Source organism: Protopterus annectens, chromosome 2.part1, assembly GCF_019279795.1.
Source record: "Protopterus annectens isolate FY-2018-M chromosome 2.part1, PAN1.0, whole genome shotgun sequence".
Classification (NCBI taxonomy): Eukaryota; Metazoa; Chordata; order Ceratodontiformes; family Protopteridae; genus Protopterus; species Protopterus annectens.
Window position 1 is genome coordinate 921,099,969 of NC_056729.1, and position 26,381 is coordinate 921,126,349.

General features: G+C 36.0%; 1 protein-coding gene across 1 annotated transcript in view; it reads right to left on the reverse strand.

Annotated features, from left to right (window-relative positions):
* Positions 1-26,381, reverse strand: part of LOC122794919 (NACHT and WD repeat domain-containing protein 2-like) — a 1,236,179-nt gene that overhangs the window by 435,199 nt on the left and 774,599 nt on the right. The window contains exon 17 of the mRNA XM_044063511.1: positions 17,506-17,634. Coding sequence (XP_043919446.1) covers positions 17,506-17,634 — 129 coding nt within the window. The remainder of the gene's footprint in view (positions 1-17,505; positions 17,635-26,381) is intronic.

Sequence of the window (26,381 nt, forward strand, 5' to 3'; positions counted from 1 at the left end):
CTCCTGAAGTGTGTGTGTGTGTGTGTGTGTGTGTGTGTGTGTGTGTGTGTGTGTGTGTGTGTGTGTTTCTGATATACTCCTGGAGTGTGTGTGTTTCTGATATGCTCCTGGAGTGTGTGTGTGTGTGTGTGTGTGTGTGTGTGTGTGTGTGTGTGTGTGTGTGTGTGTGTGTGTGTGTGTTTCTTATATGCTCCTGGAGTGTGTGTTTCTGATATGCTCCTGGAGTGCGTGTGTATTTCTGATATGCTCCTGAAGTGTGTGTGTTTCTGATATGCTCCTGGAGTGTGTGTGTTTCTGATATGCTCCTGTAGTGTATGTGTGTGTTTCTGATATGCTCCTGGAGTGTGTTTGTGTGTGTATGTTTCTGATATGCTCTTGGAGTGTGTGTTTTTGATATGCTCCTGGAGTGTGTGCATGTGTTTCTGATATGCTCTTGGAGTATGCGTGTGTGTGTGTGTGTGTGTGTGTGTGTGTGTGTGTGTGTGTGTGTGTGTGTGTGTGTGTATGTGTGTGGGTGTGTTTCTGATATGCTCCTGGTGTGTGTGTTTTTGATATGCTCCTGGAGTGCGTGTGTGTTTCTGATATGCTCCTGAAGTGTGTGTGTTTCTGATATGCTCCTGAAGTGTGTGTGTTTCTGATTTGCTCCTGGAGTGTGTGTGTTTCTGATATGCTCCTGGAATGTGTGTGTGTGTGTTTCTGATATGCTGCTGGAGTGTGTGTGTGTGTGTGTGTGTGTGTGTGTGTGTGTGTGTGTGTGTGTGTGTGTGTGTGCTAGAGTGTGTGTGTGCATGTGTGTTTCTGATATGTTCCTGGAGTGTGTGTGTTTCTGATATACTCCTGGAATGAGTGTGTGTGTGTGTGTGTGTGTGTGTGTGTGTGTGTGTTTCTGATATGCTTCCGGAGTGTGTGTTTCTGATATGCTCCTGGAGTGCGTGTGTGCTTCTGATATGCTCCTGAAGTGTGTGTGTTTCTGATATGCTCCTGAAGTGTGTTTCTGAGTGTGTGTGTGTGTGTGTGTGTGTGTGTGTGTGTGTGTGTGTGTGTGTGTGTGTGTGTGTGTGTGTTTCTGATATGCTCCTGGAGTGTGTGTATGTTTCTGATATGCTCCTGGAGTGTGTGTGTTTCTGATATGCTCCTGGAGTGTATGTGTGTGTTTCTGATATGCTCCTGGAGTGTGTGTGTGTGTGTGTGTGTGTGTGTGTGTGTGTGTGTGTGTGTGTGTGTGTGTGTGTGTGTGTGTGTGTGTGTGTGTGTGTGTGAGTGTGTAAAATGCCCCAGTTAGGTATACCTGGTGGTTATTGCTACTCAAGCTCAAACCCTGTACCTTAGGTACAAGGAACAAGACCCTGAATTCTCTACCCATACCACCACTTGTGATTCATGGAATTGAGTGAGGATTTTACAAGGAGCTGAAAGCTTCAGTGGAAAAGAAGTTTAGTGCTGCTTATGCCAAGTCTGCTTGCATTGTCAGTAGCACAACAGGTGGTATACTTGCTTTTGATGCAGAAGGCTGTGGGTTCTACTCCCACAGTATCCTGATGGATTGCTAATACTGAACTGTTTTGTACTTTAAAGGGAGTGAATGCTACAGAACTGTAAATGTCCTCCTTTGGAGGAGTTACCTAGTAACTATGAACTTATTATCAGTTTGCCATCCATTCCCTATGACAATATTACTAGCTTATCATTTTTTTTAATGTAACACAGTCAATTTATTCTTCAAGGGCAACAGGCACTTTATTTGTAGATGAAACAATGAAATATAAAGTTGTTTGCTAGCAGCAACCCCTTCATTAGTTACATCCATTTAATGTGGAATTATTTACATGACTTTACTTCTGCAAAGATTTTGCATATTTACTGATATTGGTGGATTGTAATGACAGAAATTTGAGTGGCCTTTTATGGTTGAAATTTTCTGAAATTGGTAGTTTTGTCATTATTGGTTCATACATTTTGTTTCATTGCTTTCTAGAAGATTGTTTAAAACTACACATTTAAAACACATCCTAACAAGTGGCGCTGTACTATACAAGGAATATAATTTAATACAATCAGGAAGGTGAATCAAAGAACGTATATATGTATGCATGGCCCTAAAAATGTGTAAGCTTAGTCCTCCGCTGGCCAGAAGCAAAATGAACGTGGGTTTTCGTGCCCTTTCAATGAATGTGAGTATCAGGGGCAGTGAAGTTTACTGCTCATGCTAAGTCTGTTTTCATTGCAAGACTGAACTGTTTGTTTAGCAAATGGCTCAATGTTTGTGCTATTTTATTTCAATTTCTGTAATCATTGTAGAAGTAAATAAGAAAACATTATGCACGCTGACAGTTTTGAACACTGTTTATGGTAACTGAGGAGAAATAGCCAAGTAATGGTACACTGGAGTAGCTGGGGAGTGGGCTGCTGCTGGAGCGGCAGGGGGTTACAGACTATTCATTCAAGTACAACAAAGCTCATCCTTGACCATATTCAAATGCAATTTGGATCTAAGAATGGGTAATAGAAAATGTACTCCAGGATTGCCCCTCATGCCACTAATGGATAGAGGCAGTTCCTAAATGCTGCATCCTTTACATGGGTCCCCTCAAATTATCTATGGTGGTAATCAAAAGAGAAATTAGCTAATCTTAAAATGTCCTCTAAGTGAACCTATGTTGTGTTGGTAGTAAACAGCTTTTAAAAAATTGCCCTTTTTAGATTACTAAGTGCCCCTCTCATCTTCTGCCCCCCCCCCCAAGTCTTCAACAGCTTCCAGCACCTATGCAGAGATGATGGAAATATATAAACACATTAGAAAAGAGACAGTGTAAAATCTTTGGACTTTAATGGACTGTCACAAAATTCTACTACACAAAGTTATTTGTTTTTGCTGCAAGGAAAAGGAGTTGTAAGACGTGTGCCCTCTTTCATTAAATTATTGTTGCCACTAGTATGTTGGTCATGTGGTATGGTTTTCTGGTTTTCTGGGTACTAGACAGTTTCAAAAAAAACACAGGTGATGAGGCTGATTTGTGTGATGGAGTAAATCATGCCTAAAAATAGAAACATATCTCCAAAAATAGGGACAGCCTAAATCAGACTTTAAAATAGGAACTTTCCTCCATAATGGGGGCAGTTGAGAGGTTTGATTTGAGTGCAGACTGAATTACTTAGCATGAACTGCATTTTGGTCTTTTCTGAACTTGAGTTATTTATTGTAAATAAACATGACTTGCAAATTGGAAAGCTGGCTTTAGTAAATTGGGTTGTTGCTAGAGATCAGAGCAGGGTAGATGCGACTTCTCAATTAGCAGCAGTCCTATGATATTCCCATGCTTTCTCAGCCAGGATGAGTAACATGAAGTTTGCAGTATGTTCTTTTTATGCCTTGCAGCCACTTTGCAGTGGACCACAGGCTCCCAACGGCACATTACTAGATGCATAAACTCACATCCAATGTCTCATCTGAACATGGAGAAACAGTATCTCTTCTCTGAGATACTCTCGCAGTAGTGAACTCCTCAATAGATCACAGAGACTGAAGCCAGCAAACCTATGAAATAATTTAATTTACACAACTTGTATATGGAATCTCATCCTTTTAGTCTCTACTGAAAGCCTGGAACCACAGGGACACTGATTGGTAAAATATGACCTTTGCCCTATGACTCATCTTGTGCTTTACCAATACAGCTGGGTACAACACCTGCACTACTGCTGTTTCTCCAACACTCAACTGGTAATTCTCCTTACTTCCTGTCCCTCATGGACTCCCAGGTATTTAAGCTCCTCCACATGAGACAGCCACTTCACTAGCAGCTGAAGAAAATAATCCACTCTTTTCCAGGAACAGAACTATGAACATTAATTTGAAGGTGCTGATTTTTATCCCAGCCCCTTCATACTCAGCAGCAGATAACTCTGCTATCTGCCAAAGATCACAGTAATTTACGGTCATGACAGCAATGTCATCTATAAATAAAAAAAGATTAAAAAATTACATTTTGCTTCTTGATACTCCTCATATTACAGCTGGGAGACTCATGATTGGCAAAGTCATAGATGCAGCCTGAATAAATTCAGGTCAGTTCAGACAAAAATATCACTTCACAAACATGGGGACCAATAGACATGCAGCAGCAGCAGTAGCATTGGGACATTATACTATTATAACATTGCTCACAAGGCATTCAAGCTGAAATTGTTATACGTCTTCTCTAGGTCCACAAATGCATACAGCTCTCACTGGCCAATTTCCACCATTTTTGTAATATCCATACAAGTTGAAAGAGATGATCCACCCTTCCATGGCCAGGATATACCATATCCAAAAATGTACAAAACAGCTATTGTACCTTCAATATACAAAATGTATGTGGTTGCTTTATGGAGATTTTCTCCATTAGTAGACTCTGAAAATGGGCTCAATGATGTATTCTCAGTAAACAAACAAGCAAACAAACAAGAAATGCCCTCAACAGGTATGTGCTTATTTACTTGTATGTTCTTAGTCATGTTGGCCTGACTGAGTGTTGCCATTTATAGAGGAGACCTGACAGAAAAGCTCCAGATAATATACATTACACACAGCACAAATACTTCACAACGCATAGTATAATAATGTTGAAAGCAAACATATTCTGCCATGTATACATAACATTAAAAATATCTGAAAACACTTATACTTATCAGGAATAACAGCACCATTAGCAAATACATGAAAAATATCTGTCAGGAAGACAGGAACTTGTTTGAAACCATTCAAAATTTTGTGACAATCCTCAGAAGGCATAATGGAAATCAAACAGAAATTCATTAGCTCGAATTTTGATTAATATATTCTACAGTCTGTGAAAACAATGCTCCCTATTAATTTTATTAAGGGCAGTGTCTGCTACTGAATAAACAACAGCAACAAATATAATGCATCATTATAGCTCTCCCAGTTTTTGTGCAGCTTGACTGAATGCTTTTAGATATGTTAAAATATGAAAAAGTCTTACACTTTTAGATGATGTTAAATCCAAATTATGTACACAAGGTTTAAAAAAAAAAAAAATTCCTTCAGTTACCACATGCACAAAAGACAATAATCCCATCTATCCCCATAGTAAAGAAGCAACAGCATTTGTAAACATAAGTGTGTACAAACATACACACATGCACATGGCATGCGCACATTCAGTCAGTCTCTCACACACACACACACACACACACACACACACACACACACACACACACATACGTGCGTGCACATTCATGCAGGCGCATGCACAGATCTTCCCAAAAATATGAACATTCCGCCTCAAACCCATAAACCTGTGATAAAAAAACGAGAATGGACTTTTGTCTGAAATTAGTATTTTATGCAGGGGCAAGTCATGCCACACCATTGTATTTAATCTAATCCCATTTGAAGTTCTCACAACCTGGAGAGAAAGCAAACATATAATTTTTGAATATAAAATTAAGCATTTTCTTTTCTACTTTCTTCACTGAATTCAAAGGTGATATTTTTCAAACACATCGTTAATTATCATTTTTTAAGCACTAGTGTTTCAGAAGAAAAAAGCAGCACCTCCATGTATGCACATACAGATAAATGTACACACACAAAAATGTAAATTATAAGATACGTTTCAGCATTTTATATGTTCACTGGCACTTAATAGGCTATTGATATGTGAGCCAAGCCTTACATTCCCATGTAGTTTCAAGCCCTTATATTTTGTACATGAATAATACAGAGATGGGCCAAACAAGGATATTTTGGGACATTTACAGTCATCTGCAAACTTGTTCGGTAATAAACTCTTAACATTAGTTTTGACCACTGAAAAGTAAAAGCCAAAGAGTAGTGGCCCAAGGACTGAACATTGGGAAACACTGCTAGTGACAAGTCTTTTGGAGCAGGAAGTGCTACCCATCCTAACCTCCTGTGTTCTATTTGTGAGCCATTTTGCTATCCAAAATGTTACACAGAGATTGATGTTTACCTGGGTCAGTATATGAAGAATACCTGAGTGTGAGATGGTGTTGAACACCTTTGCATGGTCTAAAAATGTGGTTGCAAAAACAAAAAAAAAAAAACTAGTTGACAGATTGACACCAGACCTGTTAGCACAGAGGTATAGGTCCAACCTTGGCCTATAACAAGGGAGAAAAAAGTAAGAGAAATACTACTCTCTCCTGCCCAAACCCCCCGAGAAGTAGAATGATAAAGGGCTAGAAATCTGAGCTACGTCCTCTAAGGCTGGTGGACAGTACATTAGGGACAAACCAACAGCTGGGGGGGGGGGTTGATTTAAGTTAAACTCCCACCCAAAATTCTAAGAAGAGATTATTATGGAGAAAGGACTTGTATTATGGGAGGCCATGCAGTTATGCCTCAACTCTGGAGAGTGAGATTAGCGGAGATATCTGTCCCTGAGATCAGTCTGAAGCAATCACAGGAGACCACTACACAGAGATTTGAGACAGCTGCCTGAAACAGACTACTGATTGAGGGTAGAACTGGTCAGGCAACAAGTACGAAATTAACAGGAAAATGATATGATGGTTGAGGACAGTTAAGGCGGTGAATAAGAAATTCAAACAATCCTGGGAAGAGAATTGGGATATTCACTTTACTGAATGTGACGGCAGAGAAATATGTCTAATTCCAAGGACAGTAACAAAATTGAAGAAACAACTGCTAGACTTCATACAAATGTTTCCAGCAGTCAGTTCAGCATATTGGAGGTGTCAGAATGGACCGAAAGGGAAGTGGGAGCATATTTTCTGGTCTTATTCAAAACTTGGGGGATATAAAAAAAAAGTTATAGAATTTTATCACTAGTATAGTAGGACGCTGATGACAACTTTCAACAGAATCTACATTAAGCTGGGTAGGGAAGAACAGGGCCTCAAAGCACATTAGAATACTGCTAGAGATGATTCTACTAGTCTCCAAAAAAGCTAATTACAAGATGATGGAAAAATGCCAACTCAACTCAAATGAGAGAAGTAATATAAAAAACTGGGAACTTATAATGGGATAAAGGAACTGAGTAGACTTTTTAAGAACAAATGGCTCAGATGGGAATCCTCCCAGGGCCTCTTCCTAAACGATTCAACAGACCTAAGTAGATAGGACACATACAGTGGATATAAAAGGTTTACACACCCCTGTTAAAATGCCAGGTTTTTGTGATATAAAAATGAGATTACAATAAATCATTTCAAAACTTTTCCCACCTTTAATGTGAGGGTCTATATTAGAACACCAAACATTCAAAATTTTGAGTGTTCTAATATCGACCCATTTTCAGCGAACGCTGAAAATATCAAAGAAACAGAAAAATGATTTTTTCCTAGGGAAAGAATTTGGTTGTCCATTTCTGTTGCTTTGGTATTTTCAGCCCTGTGGTGCAAAGTTACGGGTCGGGTTCAGGTAAATGTGCAATTGTGTGGACGTGAGGTTTAGGGCGGGTTAGGTGAGTTAGGGTTAGGGCGCGGGTCAGGTAAGTGTGCGATTGTGTGGACGTGATGGTTAGGGAGGGGTAGATGAGTTAGGGTTAGGGCACGGGTGAGGTGACTGTGTGATAGTGAAGGACCTTAGGGTTAGGGTTTGGGTTAAGGTAAGTGGATAGATAGCGGTGTATGTATAGTTTAGTACAGGGTTAGGTGCAAGAGTTTAGGTGTATGTGTGTGGATTGCTGTTTGTTTGGTGTGCTTGTGTTGTGTGTATGTGTTTTGGAACAGCAAATTTTTTCCCTAGGAACAAAATTGCTGTTCTGTATGTTCGATGTTTTAAATTTTCGATTCATAGGGTTCAATATTAGAACACTCGAAATTTTGAACATACGGTGTTCTAATATAGACCTTAATGTGACCTATAACCTGTACAATTCAACTGAAAAACAAACAAATCTGTTAGAGAAAAAAATATAAAAAATAAAAAATGTACAATAAGCTGGTTGCATAAGTGTGCACACCCTTAAACTAATACTTTGTTGAAGCACCTTTTGATTTAATTACAGCATTCAGTCTTCTTAGTTAGGAGTCTATCAGCATGGCACATCCTGACTAGGCAATATTTGCCCACTTTTCCTTGCAAAAGCACTCCAAATATATCAGACTGCAAGGGCATCTCTTGTGCACAGCCCTCCTCAGGTCACCTCACAGATTTTCTATTGGATTTAGGTCTGAGCTCTGGCTGGGCCATTCCAAAACTTTAATTTTCTTCTGGTGAAGCGATTCTTTTGTTGATTTGGATGTATGCTTGGGGTTATTGTCATATTTCCTCTTCATCTTCAGCTTTCATAGGTTCATAGGTTCATAGGTAGGTACTAGGTTATTGGACCTAGGGCCTATATAAGCCTAGCCAACAAGGTAGCCTAGCTTTCACCACCCAAGAAAATTATTTTCCTGTGCCCCTGTCAAGCAGAGCCACAGAAGTGATCCCTGGGGTGAATTTCCTATCTCCCATTCAATCATCAAGATTTTTCTTGAAGAGTGCTAATGAGGAGCTTTGTTTGATTTAGATAGGTAGTTTGTTCCAGAGTAGTATGGGAAGTCTCTAGGACAGGAATCTATCCCTCCAGCATGTTCTGTTTATTGTGGTGACAAGGTTTAGGTCCCTAGAGTGTGTAGCTCGGAGGGATTGGGATTTCTTTAAGTGAAGCATGTCCAACAGCTCTGGGTTTGACATAGCCTTGTATGTTAGGCAGAGATCACCTCAGAGTAGGCAATATGCGATGGAGTAAAGCTGGAGTTTTTTTATATGGTCTGAGTAGGGCATCTGTTTGAGGACAGTAATCCTCTTTGTGAAGTACTTCTGCGGCCTTTCTAGTTGTTGTAGATGTCTTGTTAGGTACATACCAAAAGGGGTGCTGTACTCTATAATGGGTCTAATGAGTGACGAGTAGAGGGGAACAATGACCTCTTTTTTCCTGGATGAGAAATCTTTTGTAATGAGGTGTGCCACGTAGAAGGATTTCCTGACTACTGTGGCGATGTGATTTTCAAAGGAGAGACTACTGTCCACCTGTGACCCAAGGTCTCTTATCACACTTTTGGTGTTAAGTAGACTACCGCCTATGTGGTAGTTCATGGGTACAGAGTTTTTTACCAAAAGGGATGACAATGCACTTTTCGGCATTGAGCGTGAGGCCATGGCTTTGACACCAGGCATCTGTTTCAGTGAGCCTTTTTGTAGGATGTCCACATTATTAGGAGCTTCGATTATGGCTCCTAGTTTGCAGTCATCTGTGAACATCATTAGCCAAAGACCTTCTGTGTTAGTCTGTACTACTGAGAAGTAGATACCAAACAGGAGAGGACCCAGGACTGAACCCTCTGGTACTCCACTTGTCACTGGTCTGAAGTCAGATTTGGAGTCTGCTACTTTTACAGTGTGGGGTCTGTCAGTGAGCCAGTTGTCATCCCATCTTGTGACACAGGGATTTATACCTAATTTAGTGAGTTTATCTATAATTCCAGAGTGGAGGATGGTGTCAAAAGGCTTGGCGAGATCTAGATAGGCTGTATGAACCACCTTACCCTCATATATGGCTTTGGTGACCACTTCAAAGAAGTCTATCATGTTTAGGAGACATTACATTTACAAACCCGAACTGGATGGGGTCCAGAGTTTGGAGATTACCAATGTCATTGTTTATAAGTTCCATGATGATATGTTCCATAGCCTTGCAGACCAGGCTCATCAGGCTAATGGGGCTGTAGTTCCCAGGGTCCGTGGTGGCTCCCCCTTTGTGGAGTGGGATAACCATCGCTGTGTACCATTCAATGGGCACAAAGCCTGAGGTGAGGCTATGATTGAACATGGTACTTAAGTGGGGTGCCAGTTTGTTCTGTAGTTCATGTAGAATGCAGCCTGGGATGTTTTCAGGTCCCATGGATGCTGTGTTCTTGGCTTTGGAGAGTGTGTTTTTTACCTGTTCAGCCGTGATTATAGGAACTTTGCATTCTTCCAGAATAGAGATGGGTGCTTTAGGGGGTGAGAGGGTTGTAAAGTTAGCACTGAACCTATCTGCCAGGATGTTGGCAATATCAGTTGGTTCTGTATATTTAGTGCCATTGTGCTGTAACTCAGAGCAGATCTGACTGTTGCCATTGAGATTATTGACATAGTTATAGAATGCTTTGTGGTTGTCTTAAGAATCAGTGGCGATTTTGTTTTTGTAACTAGCTTTGGAGGATTTTACGAGGGATCTCAGCTTTTTACTGAGGCTGACCAGGGAGTTCCTCCAATCATGGGATTTTACTCTTTTTTTGCAACAGTTTCTTTCTTCTCTTGCAGAGTTTGTTTATGGCAGGGGACCACCAAATTGGCTTCCTTGTTTTGGAGGATAGCATCTTGGTTTTGTTAGGGATTGCACGATCCATGCACTCATGTAAGTGCTTATAAAGTCCATTTGTGTAGGATTCAGCAGTCATACCTCGATTGTCCATCTGCATGGGTGTCGTGAAGTTTGCCACTTCTGTCTTAAGAAGTGTGAAGTTGGCTCTGGAGAACTTCTTTATGGTGGTTTCCCTAATGGGGGGTGGGGGTGGGATGTGGATGTCTAGGGTGATTAGCTTGTAGTTGGATCTGACCACAGAAGAATTGACCTCTGGTATGGAACACCGGTTGCCCATAATGGTAATGACCAGGTCTAGGATATTGCTGCCCCTGGTGGGGTGTGGATAAGTTGATCCAAGGCATTAGAATTTATGAATTCCAGAAAACGTTGAGCAAAAGAGTTGGTACATGAGTAGTTTTCCCAATTAATGGTGGAGGAGTTGAAATTGCCCATTATTAGGGTGTTAGGTTGTATCCTAATATTTTCCAGTGTATATAGAAATGAGGAGTGGGAATCCTGGGGCATGGTGGGAGATATGTAGCAAGCTACAATTTGGACTGCTGTCTTGCCCAGAGTTAGTTGTACTTCAATAATCTCGGATGCATTATGCTGAATAACTAGCCTGGAGGTGTGGATATCCTTAATGAATATGGACACGCCTCTGCCTTTAGTGTTTCAGTCCAGGTTAGATGGCCAAAAGGTGTGGTATGAATTATTGCCTGGTAATGCAGGGGTGCTCTCTGGAGCCTTGAACCAGGTCTCTGTTACTGCACAGATGTCGATGTTCTCCATTTTAAGGAGTGCCTTGAGTGAGTGCATTTTGAGTTTAGACTTCTAGCATTGAGTAGCATTACCCTCAGATTTTGCTTGCTTGTACATGTTACGGTGGTGAGTTTGTCATTTGAACCTTGCCTAGAAAAGGCACTATAGGGGTGGCAAGATCCTTAGCCAGTATCCATAATTCCAATAGCAAAAGGTGCAGGCCATCTCTGGCAAAGCATTGTGGTCTGTCGATCATGTCATCCCAGGCAGACAGATACTGGATCCCTTTAGAATGACACCAGTAGCTTAGCCAATTGTTGAAGTCAATCATTTTGTCCTCGTACTGTGGTATCATTCTGGGTGATGGCATGATGCTACTCAGGGCTAGGGTCATACCTAAAGGTTTTGGGCCAAAAGTGACTGGTATTTGGAACTGTTCATAATTCCTTCCACCTTGACACCTGAAGGTTTTGGGCCAAAAGTGACTGGTATTTGGAACAGTCCATAATTCCATCCAACTTAACTAAAGTCCCAGTACCAGCTGAAGAAAATCAACCCCAAAGCATGATTCTGCTATGGGGATGGTGTTTTTGTGGTGCTGGGAAGTGTTGTTTTTACATCAAACATACCTTCTGGAATTGTGGCCAAAAAGTTCAACCTTGATCTCATCAGACAATAACACATTTTCCCACATGCTTTTGGGAGACTTAATGTATTTTTTGTAAATTTTAGCCGGGCCTGGATGTATTTCTGTGTAAGAAAAGGCTTTTGTCTTGCAATCCTAGCCCATAGCCCAGACATATGGAGAATATGGGAGATTGTTGTCACGTAGTACACAACCAGTACTTGGCAGAAATTCCTACAGCTCCTTCAGTGTTGCTATAGGTCTCTTGACAGATTCCCTGACCAGTTTTCATCTCGTCTTTTCATCAATTTTGGAGGGACATCCAGTTCTTTGCAACATCACTGTTGTCCCATATTTTCTCCACTTTTTAATGACTGTCTTCACTGTGTTCCATGGTATATCCAGTGCTGTGGAACTTTTTTGTACCCTTCTCCTGACTGATACCTTTCAACAATGAGATCCCTTTGATGCTTTGTAAGTGCTCTGCGAACCATGGCTTTTGCTGTAGCAGACAACTTAGTAAATGTCAGGAAAATCCTACTAGGACAACTGAACTTTATTTGAAGTTAATCAGAGTCTCTTTAATTGATGGCAGGTGTGTACCCAAGAAGACTGATAATCTCACAAAAATAAATAAACAAACGGACATAAATAAATAAATAAACTCAGCTAACATCCTTCATTCCCAGAATAAAATACACAAATTACCCATGCAAGGCTCTTGACCTGTTCATGAATAAAATGAAGAGGGAGTGCCTTAAGAAAGGCCAACATTTAACAAAATGTGATCAAGCATGCTACCTGAAACTGTATGCCCCCAAACCAGTCAAACAATTCAAAGTGCAAAATGGTACAGAAGTTCAATATAATAAATATAAATAAAATTATCAAATAAATTAGATGTCCAATATATACAGATTAGATAGCACAGATAAGCATTAATATAAATGTATACTGATGATCACCACTCTGTCACATCACTTGAAGTTTTGCCAGTTGTGAGATGATTTTTTATGACCCCTGTCTACTGAAAATCATACATGTGATATCCAAGCCCTAAATCATGAATATCTCTTACATATTTATATAACTTGAATATATGTAAAATATTTTGAATAATACAGATATTTCTGTGACTAATATGGGCAAGAATAGAAAAAGTAGTTAGAACAAATGTCTGAAAATGTGTTTTGTTAATAATAAGCAAAGACTGCAAAGGTTATGGGCAAGGTGCATGACTGCAGTGTAATTACTGACTTTAAGATTATACCACCAGACTTTGTTTTACATCCTTCAACACATGACAATTTATAATGTGGAGAGCTCATCTTCTTTTTGTGGATGATTTAATACTGTATAGTTCATCAGATGAACTGAAAGCACAACTGCAAATGGTCAAAACTTTTTCAGATGATATAAGAATATCATTTGATCTCGATAAATGTTTAAAAGCAAACTTTTTATTTATTTTTATTTTTATTTTACATTTGTTGACCGGGATAGTCCGACTGGATACATATCCATTTTCAGTGGAGGCCCAGGGAGAAAAAGCTCCAAAGGTGGTTACATATGCAATCGTCACAATGTACAGATAAAACAAGAGTCATAATAACATTGCACAAATAAAACACACTTTACAGTCACAGTTAAATTTATACAGTCTAACAAACGTCTAATCTGGCTTAACAAATAAAAAGATATTTGAGTTCCATTTACAGACATAGTATTAGTACACTAGTGCATGACTGCAGTGTAATTACTGATTTTAAGATTATACACCAGACTTTGTTTTGCATCCTTCAACACACGACAATTTATAATATAGAGAGCTCATCTTCTTTTTGTGGAAGCTTTAAAGCAGGAAAGTTGCAGCACCAAGAAAACATCAGCCTGGAACTGGAATGTGATATAAAAGAGCTTGAGCAAGAGGGAGTGTATAAATATTTGGGAACTGAAGGATGAAGGATCAACAATAAAACATGAACAAATGTGAATAAAACTTAGTAAGGAATATTTTAGAAGAGTACTGAAAACAGCACTGACATCTAGGAACAAAGTCCGGGCTATAAACCAATTTATTATTCCTGTCTTAACTTACAGTTTTGGAGTGACTGACTGGCTGCAAAAGGTGTTGGATCGACTGGACAGGAAAACATGCTCATCAAATGATTTATAAAAATCAGTGCATACCAAGATTATATATTCCCCATCCTGAAGGAGGTATGGGCCTCCTCAAAACTGATTACATGCATAGATCTGCAATCATAGGACTGCATACATATCTGCTGACCTCACAAGACCCAAACATAGTGAAAGTTTTAAAATATGAGGAGAACAAGTCTAAGGTAACTTCCCTGCTTAGTTTAGCAGTAGCATATCAGTGTCAACAGGGAATGGAAATCAAACCAGAAGCAGATAAAAATTGGGCATCAACTGAATGTAACAAAAAACAAAAGAAAGAATATAAGGTAAAGGATCAGATGGGAAGGCATGAAATGTGGAAAATGAATAAATATAATTGCAAGTACAGAAAACTCTTGGAACAACCACATGTTGATCGGGATCAAATGGAAGAAAGGTTAAGGAGAAGTGAATTTAATCCAAAAGACGAAAGATTAATATCGGTGGCCCAAGATAGTGAACTAGGTACACATAGAGTTACCACCTGTCCCACTTTGTGAGGGACAGTCCCTCTTTGGGCAGTTGTGTCCTGACAAAAAATTGTAAAAATGGCAAATGTCCTGAGATTTTAGGACAAAATTATTTCCTATATTTTATGTAATAGTTGCATAAAACAGTTATTCTGTATCTAAAATACCTAAATGTTATAATAAACAGCATAAGCAACGAAAATGCTACAAGAATAAGCTTTTATTTAGACAAAAAAGTTAAGTTCTATCCTTTGTACTGACTGTGGGTATGTGTCGGTCTGTAAAATCTGATGTTTGTACCAAAAATGTCCCACTTTGGCCATTTGAAAAGGTGGCAACCCTAGGTACACATTGGTTTACAAAGGCCATTGAACATGTGGGAGAAACAGACAAATGTAGGTTTTGTAAAACAGAAATGGAAACAGTTACAAATCTTGTTGCTGGTTGTGATATTCTAATGGCAGAAGGACTATATACTGAAAGGCATAATAATGTGGCAAGACTGTTGCATTGAGGATTGTGCAAACATTATAATATTGAAGGAGCTGAAAACATTGGAAACATGACCCACAAAGCATTACAGAAAATTCTGAAGTTTATGTCACATGGGTTCACCCATTACCAACAGTTTAAAAAATAGATGTGAGAAAACCAGATATAGTCTTCCATGAAAAGAAGACAAGTAGCATTGTTCATTGAAATTACTACATCCAGTGCCTACAACATCTTATGTACAGAGAGACACAAAGTCATAAAATACCAGGATTTGCAAGCAGAAATGAGGGCAATGTGGAAGAAAGATACCCAGACAGTTCCAATAGTACTGGGATCAATGGGTGTTCTAAAAAAGAATTTACAATCATACTTAAAAATGTTACCCATACATGTAACTCCATATGAACTGCAGAAGGAGTCATTACTGGGCACATTCCGGGTGCTGAGAAGAGCACTTCTGGCTAACATCAAAGGCTAAAACAATATTAATTTCATGAGCTTTAATCAAACTTTGACTTAGAAATAAGATCCACTCCAGTCATGGTATTAGAAACCCAAAAGACTTAGTGAAATAAAAAATGGAGAATTATGATCATGTCACTGATCATAAAAATCTGGGCTCAAAAAATGAATTCACAGAGATTCATCTCATGAGGTGAATCTTGGAGTCCATTTCAAAAACACATAGGCTACTTCAAGCACCAAAAGGGAAACTGGCTACTCTTAAAATGGCTGGAAAGGGTAGCTAGCCTAGTACTGACCTATGAATCTATGAACACATAACCGTCTGGAGATAAGATCAGTAGGCCAACAGTAATTCTTTGCAATGCATGGAGAGTTTTAACTGCCCTGGTATATTATTACCAGTTACAAAGAAAAAAGTTTAACAGTGTAAAGTGTTTTTTGACTATGAAACGTAAATCACTCCTATCCCTGTCACAGAGACAGCAGTCAGAAGTGAAGTACATCTTTTAACAATAGCTTTAAAAGACTGGGTGCTTTAGTCTTCCACAGTTTTCTTTTTTCTTTTTTTCTGTCAGGTATTTTTCTGCTGCATTTCTGTGATGATTGTTGTGTGTGTGGTAACATGCACCTCTATAACATTAAGTTTGTAGCATATGAACCTCACTGTAACAAGTTTGTTATAGATAGGTTCATATTAGGAAGGTACAGATCAATCTTACATTTTTATCAGTTTTAGAGCATTAGCACCACACTCCATGCAGTATATACATACATGCATAAATTGCCACTAAAGGATGAAAGAAACTGAAGGTATGGTCAATGAATGTTTTAACGCTGAAGGATCAAAGAAATACATTAATATTGTGCTTTTCTTTTAAAATAAAAGTATTTAATGATACAATGTTAGATAATTATTTACTGATAGAATGTCAGATAAAACAAAATCATTATTATATATTCTTTATAATAAAAATAAAACAATGAAAACAGCTAGGTCTCTACTTCCACTCCTTTATTAATTAAAACCAAGTATCCAGGCCAGATTCCAAAATAGTTGCTCTCAGTATAACTCTGACCTGATTCTGAAAGACCTGCTCTCACAGTAAGTGACTTACTTCAGTGTAAAACATATCTAGAAACAGAAGTACTACAAGGGCCAGATTTCAAAACACCTGCTCTCAGTGCAAGTGGTCACTTACATTGAGAGCAAGTCTTCTGGAATCTGGGCCTCCAAGTTAGATCTTTCATATACCCTGCAAGACTTCATCAGACTTTACTACATAAAAAGTCACTCATCATAAATTATCAACTCCTGAATTACATGATACTAAAAGGCCAAACACATCAAGAAAACAAAACTATTTAGTGTTATTACACTTTTATAATACAATCTGAAAAATAAAATACATGTGCAGGTTTTCAACATTTATATAAAAGATTTTTTTGCGTGATAGTAGCCTTTATAACAAGCAAAGTGGTACAGGAGGAAATGCATTAAAGATGTAATCATCTAGATTTCAACCCCCCCCCATTAATGCTGAGTGCATTACTATGTTCTGAAGGTATATGGCTCTGACCCAGAACATTTTGCCAGTAAAAGTTCTCTTCTAAGAGATATTCAGCACCTCCTCCCAAAAATGTAGCTCAGCCCTTCCAAGACGAAAAAACATAAATGCTCTAAAATCTGGAAATCTGTTACATTCTAAGTTTCTTTCTTTGAAATGACATATGTGTTTATATACATGTTGACCTAGTTTTCTGGTTGTTTCGCAAGATTGTACAACCATGATGATTAGCAACAGTATGTTGTCCCTGATTTTTAGCAAACTTTTCCATCAAAGTAATGTAGTAAATAATTAACTGTTTGTATTTTTTATACCATTTGGGTAGTGGCTAAAATGGGTCCTTCTTAACTGGCCTATTACCCTGGTCACCAAACTTCAATAAATAAAAAAAAATGTAACTAACTCAATAAATAATTTATTAGTGAGTTATCTACATATCAGAGCTCATTCTAATGCTCTGACTTCTTGACAATATTCCATCAAGTAACTACATTTTTAGAGTACTTACATTGCATTGGTATTCTTGTCTATTTAATTAACTATCACCATCTCTTCAAACTGTACAACACTCAAGTACATCAAGTCTTCTTCTGAAATAAAAAACATTTTCCTACCTGTCAGCATGTCATAAGAAAGGCCACCAGGGGGCAACAGGCAGGTAAATGATGGCACAACAACATGGACTGAAGACTGAAAGCACTGTGACAGCAAAGTTGGCAAATAGGAGTATTTTTTAGGATCACCTAGAAAACATACCAAGACAAATGTTATTTATTACTTTTGTCATGTGAATAGTTACATGAAGATTCTGTTTCTTTTGTTATGCTACATATGTATTTGTTTTAATTTTTCAGTAAAGGCTAAGTATATTCTTAAAGCTGCACAGTAAATATTGTTCTCTTGCTTTACTCAGGTGTACATACTGTGAACAGCACTAGGAAATTCATGGTTTGCAGTTGTGGGCTTGGTAAATTTAAATTTGACTTACTGGTACTTACAACATGTTCTTTCATATAAAATAAAGTTTTATTATTTGATCCGATACATTGTACTAATCATATCCCAATTATTAACCTCATAGGTTCATGGGTAGTTACCAGGCATTCAATCCATGAGACTATTGAGGTTCCTAGCCCAATTTCCCATTTGTGAGAGAGCACTGACTGCTTAAGTGACTTGCAGTCACACAACAGGCAAATGGAGGCTGAGAAAATCAAACCTTGGGTGATGGGAAACAACTTGTTAACAGGTAACAGCCTTAAGCTTCTTCCCTAAGTGCCAGACTCTTCTGCACTGTCAGGTTATGTTCTGGTTTATATTCTCCAGAATATAAACAGTGTCCCCAGGTCCTGATTCTAAAAAACATGCTCTCAATGTAAGTGACCATTTACACTAAGAACAGGTCCTTTGGAATCTGGCCCTCAGTGTAACCATGTTTATACATAGGTCTTACACCTACGTATGTCACTTACACTTAGAGCAAGTCTTTCAGAAACAGGGCAGACTTACACTGAGAGAAACTCTTTTGGAATGTTACCTGATCTATTCTACTTAACTGTAAGTTAATGTTGGAGTAAACAATCAGAGAAAATCCTTCCTCTTAGACATGCAACAGCACATGCTAGTATTATTAAACATTCTAGCAGGTATGGGAAAATACATCTGTTTCACAAAAAATTATTTTCATCACATTAAATTGCATAAGCATGCCAAAGCAAAATTTTGCCACTTATTTAATGACTACAGAGAGGATATCTTTTTTTTTTTCAAAACAAGTTTATTGTTTTAACATATAAGAGAAATATCATAACAATTTTATACAAATAATTAAAAATAGGTATTATTATAATATTCAACAAAACAACTAAAGTATTTACAAAGACATCCACTACAATCAGATCAATTAATTAAACTAAAATACTGTGCTATTGAAATTAGAATTTTTTTAACAAATTTTGTAAATTATCCCATACAATAAAATGTGATGTTTTTCTAGTTGTTCTCATTCTAATTGTGCTTATTTCCATATGACACATTATATTCATAACATTTTTAAATTCATTGAACGAAGGAGGTGTATCTGAAATCCAATTTCTAGTTATTATTTTCCTAGCCACTGCTAGGATAGACCATAACAAGGGAAGCTTAATCTTTTTAACACATTGAGGTACAGGTGTGTTGAATAATATAAGAGATTTAGAAATAATGACATTATCTGTAAAAAGAGCCTGCAAAAATTCATTAATTGACTTCCAGTATTCTTTCAACTTCATACAGTCATAAAACATATGAGCCCAGTCAGCATTAATTTCTACATTACATCTCTTACATAGATTATCTTTATTATTAATTTTATTCATCATCAAAGGTGTATAAAAAGATCTATGTAAAAATTTCCATGTATAAAGTCTCCAGACAATGGAAGATGTAGTTCTATAAGCAGATTCCAATATATATTGTTTATCTTGTTGAGTTGGTGGGTCCCCATTAATAGAGGTGAAATAATTCCAGTATGAATCTACATTGTAAAAGTTTCTTGTCTGATAATTTTATGTATATATGAAAGTTTACCTTTATCAGAAACTTTATGCTGTAAATTTATTATCAAGTAATCAATCAGTTTTGGAATAGATTCTTTAACTGTTATAGACATTAGATCTATTCTATCAATGAGGTGTTGTCTAAAGATCTGAACCTCTAACCAGCAAGTTTCTCTTAGATCAAATTCTTGTTTTAAGAAATCTAGATTTTTAACTTTATTATCAGATATCAGCTGATACCAGTACTTTAGATTATTATCTATAGCTAAATGAGCTCCTTCAGAAGTAGATGACATAAGCATACCCTGAGTATAAATTATAGGGAATACATTAAAATTCCATTCCCTATACTTAGGGTGCATGAATATAAAGTTACGATAACTAATAATAATATTTAATGGGTAACAGACCATATGTTTAGGTGTAATAGGTGAAGTACAAAATTCCTTTAGCAACCACAACATGCAGTTATTTATAATCATATTTTTATGTGTTAAGGAGATTTTCATGAAGTGCATACTAATTAGCTCCCAATAATCTTTCCATTTTGCGACATATGACCGATCTATTAATAAAGTAATAACTTTTATAATAGAAGAGATAATATATAAATTAAAGTCTGGAAAAGAAATAGCCCCTTGAGACCAGCTATTAGTATGTTTCTTTAATGCAATCCTAGGTCTATTAGGTGCCCATAAGAAATTTAACATTAGTGTATTCAGTTTCTTGATAGTTATTTTTGTAGGTGAAAGTATTATTGATTGTATTAAGTATAAAATCTTGGGGAATATTATCATTTTAATAATTGTAAGTCTCTCCTCCATAGTAAAACATATTATTCCAGGTATTAAAAAGATTTTGTATATTAAGAAAACAGGTATTATAGTTATTATATATAATAGATTTAATATCTTTAGATAGTATTATACCTAAATAAGTTATCTGACCTGAGTTGGGTACATATTTAGTAAAATCACTAATGAGAGTATTTTTTCGTGTATATATAGGTAGTATTTTAGTTTTTCTTCATTGAATATTAAACCAGAAATACTTTTAAAATTCATCATTTTATCAAATAAAGACTGCATAGAAGAATTAGATCCTGCTGATGTAATTAGAGCATCATCTGCAAAAGTTGAATTTTGATGTTGTATTTTCTTCTATTTCAAAACCCTCTATGTCAGTACTGTTTCTAATCAAATTAGCCCAAGGCTCCATTACTAAAGTGAATAATAGTGGAGAAAGTGGACATCCTTGCTTTGTACCTTTAAGAATGGGTATTTTTGTGAAACATATGTTCCTACCTTAATATAAGCCAGCGTTCCTTTGTATAAATGCTCAATTAAATTTACAAATGCATCAAAGAAATTTGTGCATTTCAGTAAGGTAAACAGATAGTCCCAACTTACTGAATCAAATGCTGAACCTATATCAAGACTAATAAGTGTTAAATCTTTCTTTTTCTTATTTGCAAAATCAATTAATGTTAAAGTTCTTCTTATATTATCAAAAGTATTTCTATTTACAATGAAGCCCGTCTGATCTATGTCTATAATGCCGGGGATAATTGTCTTCAATCTATCAGCAAAAATACTCATAAACATTTTATAATCAACATTAAGTAATGAGATGGGTCGATATGAAGAACATCTAGTTGGATCTTTATTAGGTTTTAAAATTGGTGAAATAAATGTATATTGCCAAGATGGGGGGGGTTATTAACTCAGTTTGGGCCAGAATAAAAACCTTATGTATTAATGAATATGTAGTTTTAGAAAGGATTTTATATATCTCTGGTATAATACCATCATTACCCGGTGCTTTGTTTGATTTAAGCTTATTTATTTGTGTAATAACTTCTGTATATGAAATACTCTTGTCCAATAGTTTAATCTGTTGTTTATTAAGCTTTTTATTCATGTTTGTGGTTATAAACTCCTTTATTTTATCTTTAGGTTCCATGTTAATGTTGTTATGGTTAATCTTGTGAAAGTGATTTCTAAATTCATCCAGTATTTCTGGTATACTAGAAACATTCTTCTTTTTCCTTAGAGAAAAGATTTCTTTGATATGGTTTTGTTTATTCAATCTTTTTGTTTTATTTTTAAGTCTATGTAAGTATTTGGGGCTTATTGAATAAGACAAAAACTTGTATTTCTCTAAAGTTATTTTAACTTTATGAGTTAAAATTTCTTTGTATTTCTCATTTAGTTTGTTTATTTCTTCAATAACTTTCTTGTCCATAATATTTTCTTTATTATTATGTTTATAAGAGTCTAGTTTACTTTGAATATCTAACAATTCCTTATCCCAAGATTTCCTTTTGTTAATATGCAATCTGATACTTTGTCCATATAGATATGATTTTAAGGCATCCCAAACATAGACAATGGAGACTTCAGGAGTATTATTTATGTCTAGAAAATGTTGTACTTCTGAAAGTATATATTCTTTATAGTCTTTTAGCTGAGTTAAGTATGCTGGTATCCTTTTGATCTGAACATTATGAGTATTTTTTATCATGAATTCGAAAACAATTGAGTTATGATCAGATATAGGACATGAAATGATTTTGGAATTAATTAAATCTGTTACCATCTGGTTAGAAATAAAGACCCTATCTATTTTTGAATAAGTTTTGTATCTGTTAGAAAAAAGGTGTATGGTAATGATTTTGACTCTATCTGATTATTAATATCATTCAAATGATAAGAATTAGCAAAATCATTTAAATGTTTTGCATTAGATGTAATTCTTCTTTTCTTTATAGTGGTAGTATCACTTTCATGTAGTATACAATTAAAATCACCAGCTAAAATAATATCCCCTACAGAGAATGATATGATCTTCTCAATATGATGTTTCACTGTATTAATACCAATTCCAGGTATCCAATATACATTAATTAAAGTGTAAGTCTTCCCATTAATTTGTATTGTAACCATACAAAACATTCCTTTGTCATCCTGATAAGACTTAATGGTTTTAGGAATGGGCATACTTTTATTCCATAAAATAGCCACACCTCTTTTTTTCTGAGTGTGCTCTGAACTAACCAATACTGTATACTTATTAGTGGCTAGTTTATCAATATATTTTTTCAAGAGATGGGTTTCTTGCAGGAAGACTAGATTGGCCTTGTATAGATTAATGTATCTTATTAGGCTTGCCCTTTTACACGGATTATTCAATCCATTAATGTTTAAAGAAATTCCTTTTAAAGATGTCATTTGGCATTTTTAAAACTCAAGAATCTTATGATCGAAATAACAAATAACAAGATAAATAATGTTACATCTCCTCTTTTAGGTGTACCTTTAAACATAGCTGTATTTATTAAATCTCTTATGGGATTTTGTATAGGATTCAATTTTGTTTGAAGTGACAATGAGTGTACAAAATATATTGTGGATGTCAAAACTATATACATATAACAATGAACAAGTGAAAATAATGTAAGGATTAAACCTTGCATCCCGCCTGGAGTTGAAAACTCCAACTTAGAGCAGTGAGAGGATATCTGAGAGGAGATTCTGTGCTTCTCACCCTGGAGTGAGATATGTAGCTATCCAGAGTGATTTACTCTTAATGGACTTCCCCTCTCTCTAGAGGAAGTGCAAGTATTGAAATAGACCTGTTCTCTCCATCTAGTGTCTCTTCTAGACTTCTTTAAAATTATGCACAAAAAATAGAAAGAAAAAAGAAAACAACACAACATAAACAAATCAGAGGTAAAGGTGAATTTAGTAGATGTCATACATCCGTAAGTCTCAATGAATTATTTACAACCTTTCTCCCCTTCTGTATGATATTGATCTCTTTACTATTCCTGAAACCTGGTTTAACATTCTAAAGTGCTCATCACAAATTCTAGTTTATTTCTCATTTCACCTGTAGTATCTTTGATATTTATAAAATAATAGACAAAAGTCAGAATTTAAGAAAACAATTCAAGACTAGAAATATCAACTATAAATATCAGTGATATGAAGTATAACCTACTAGCAGTCTACTATGTACTTTGTCTCTTATAAAGCACGAGGATTTCCTGACTAAATTCAGGGATGGAAAATTCAGTGAAATAAAATCCTTACGGACGCTTGTAACAATACAAACACCAAAATGAATAAATTACTCAGAATCAACTAAACACATCAAGATATAACCATCTAGGTTAATCAATACAGTATTGAACAAGCAGTGCATATACTGACTAGAGCTGGCAGTGTCTTAGATATCATACTGATAAACTAAGGATCTTACTGTTACTCAGCCATACTATTTGTTATTTTTTAACGCCGTTATTAAATTATCACTTAAGACATAGGCACCTATACATTAATGGAAAACTTTCCATTTACACATATTATACATTAACATTTTTCCATTTAAACACATTATATAGTGCATGTTTTCTTTGTTTACAATTGTTTTTCAGTCCAACATTCCATAAATCTCTCAATTCTTCCCTTGCCTTACACCTCATTCTCTTTCTCCTGAGCATTATTCTGCATGTATTGTTCCCACAAATTCCATTTATTTCTATGTAATTTGCTTCTCCCATTTTCCAAAGATCCCTCTTCCATTTCTTTTTCAACATTCAGTACTTTGAATACAGTTGGTTTAGACTGCGATTTCCATTTTTTTGTAATTGCTGTTTTGGAAGCCCACAGAATTAAACTTAATAAGATCTTAACATGTCTAGGCAATTAAGATCTTGTGTCCAAGCACAAAAGAATCATTTCATTAATTACAGCTATTTGCTCCTCCAATATTTCTGACAGAGGACAGAATAGAGTTTTTAAAATATGCCAACTCATCATGATCCCAAAACATATGTTCTTAGTTACATCTTTTTCCCCAACAGACCTCCAGCATTTGCCATCTACCTGAGGAAACTTTCTTTGGAGTCTGTTTGAGGTACAAAAATACCTATGGAAACACTTCCAAGAAAAAATCCTAAACCTTCTTTTTTTTTGTTTCATTTTAAAACAATAAATAAACAAATCAATCATAAAACAAATAAATAACTATTTACATAGGTCCACAGCTGATCAATACAACAAATTTATACATTAGCAGCAATTAATATTTTTCAAGCAAGTCTTTAAGTTTAAACCAAAGGTTATATGAATGTCTAATATTAGAAGTTCTCATGTTTATAGTATGCAATTCACTACTGCAAACAATGTTTGCCATACTAATAAATTCAACACTAGAGGGGGTAACTTAGTTTTCCAATTTTTTTTACTTACTTTTCTGGCTATTGCAAGAATAGACCAAGACCATCTTGATAAGCATTAATCATTCTTCCATGGTAAAAAAGAATGTGTTCCAATTTGAGACTAAACTTAAAATTTTATCAACCACCTGCTGGAAATTTAGAAGTTACAACTATATTAGAAGTAGCGAATATCATAACTTAGATGAAACAACTGGAATTGAAATCTTTAGAAAAGGATAGGAACAAACTACATAGGAAAAATTGTAATTGTGGGAACAAAACATATACAGGAGCAGTGAGGTTTAAAAGAAGGCGGGACTTACATGAGCCATGTAATGTTTGAATGAAAATGACTGGGTATTTTATAAGTGAAGAATAATAAAAAGTCAAGTCAGATGAGGCAAATGGGGATCCAGACACAAAATTAGTGATTTTGTTCTATTTAATTACAACTAGGACTTCTTCCAAAAACAGATTATGAACAAACCAACACTAGACTCTTAAATAGCAAATAAACCTGTGACGTGGAAAACATGACCGGTAAGGTCTATAGAAAAAGAAGGTGTGTCACTGATGTTACAAAACCTAAACAGAACCATCTCATTAAAGTGCTCACACACATGTAAAATATAATATAAACTAAGGCACATTTATCTAACTAAATTAAATATGTATTACAAGGTAAAAAGAAATGAAGTAAAATATAATAAAATAAAATAATGCAATATGATGTAACAATGATTACTTACACCAAAATATATTTCAAAATCTATGCCTCTGTAAAAAACATTTAATGCTAATAGTCCCATTGAGACCTGGTGACTAATCTGCTGCCAATTCGATCTGCTGGGAAGCCTCCTGGCATTCTAGAAGCATTTTATAATCACCACAAAATAGACTGTTAGTCTCAGTATCCAACACGAAAAAATAAAGTTTCTTAAGATCAGGACGCATGCTAACATGCTTGGCCAAGGCATTAGACTGATTTTTTTTCTGGATGGCCGAAAGGTGCTTGTAAACTCTCCTGTTTAATGGTCTAATGATTTTTCCAATATAAAAAAATGTCACAGGATTTACACTTCACAGTGGAAACATTGTTTTTAGTACTGCAACTGTACCTTCCCCTGGACCAAATCAACCTGCAGTGTTTAAACTCAAGAGAAGATGAATTATTAATATATCTACATTGCTTGCAATGGCCACAGGAAAAGGTGCCAAACCATTTTGAAGACTAGGAGAGTGATTGGTGGCAGTGCCTCTCTCAAGGATAGACTTTATGTTGACGAGTTTCTCAAAGGTGAAAAAAGTATGGATCCTTGTTTGCCTCATCTGACTTGACTTTTTCTAATTCTTTAGTTTTCAAGTTTCATGGATTGTTTTACCTAGATTATAAGTAATGTATAATGTTTGCAACTAGGTGTGTGTCAGTATGGTCTGTGATGTAAAATGGTTGCAACTAGGATTGCGTTGGTGTGAATGGATCATTTTCATTTATATAAATGTATAACTGCTTATGTTGTAAGTGATGGTTTAATTAAGATGTTTCTGTCTTAAAAAAGGGCAGGACTTGAATAAATTATGTAATGATGCTTAGGTTATACGATGCATAGCAATATATGTAAATTATAATGTTTGTTAATGTTAATTTAATACAATTTGATCACTTTTGTATAAATGTAAATTTGCTATTGCTACAAGTGATGATTCAATAAAGATGTTTAAAAAA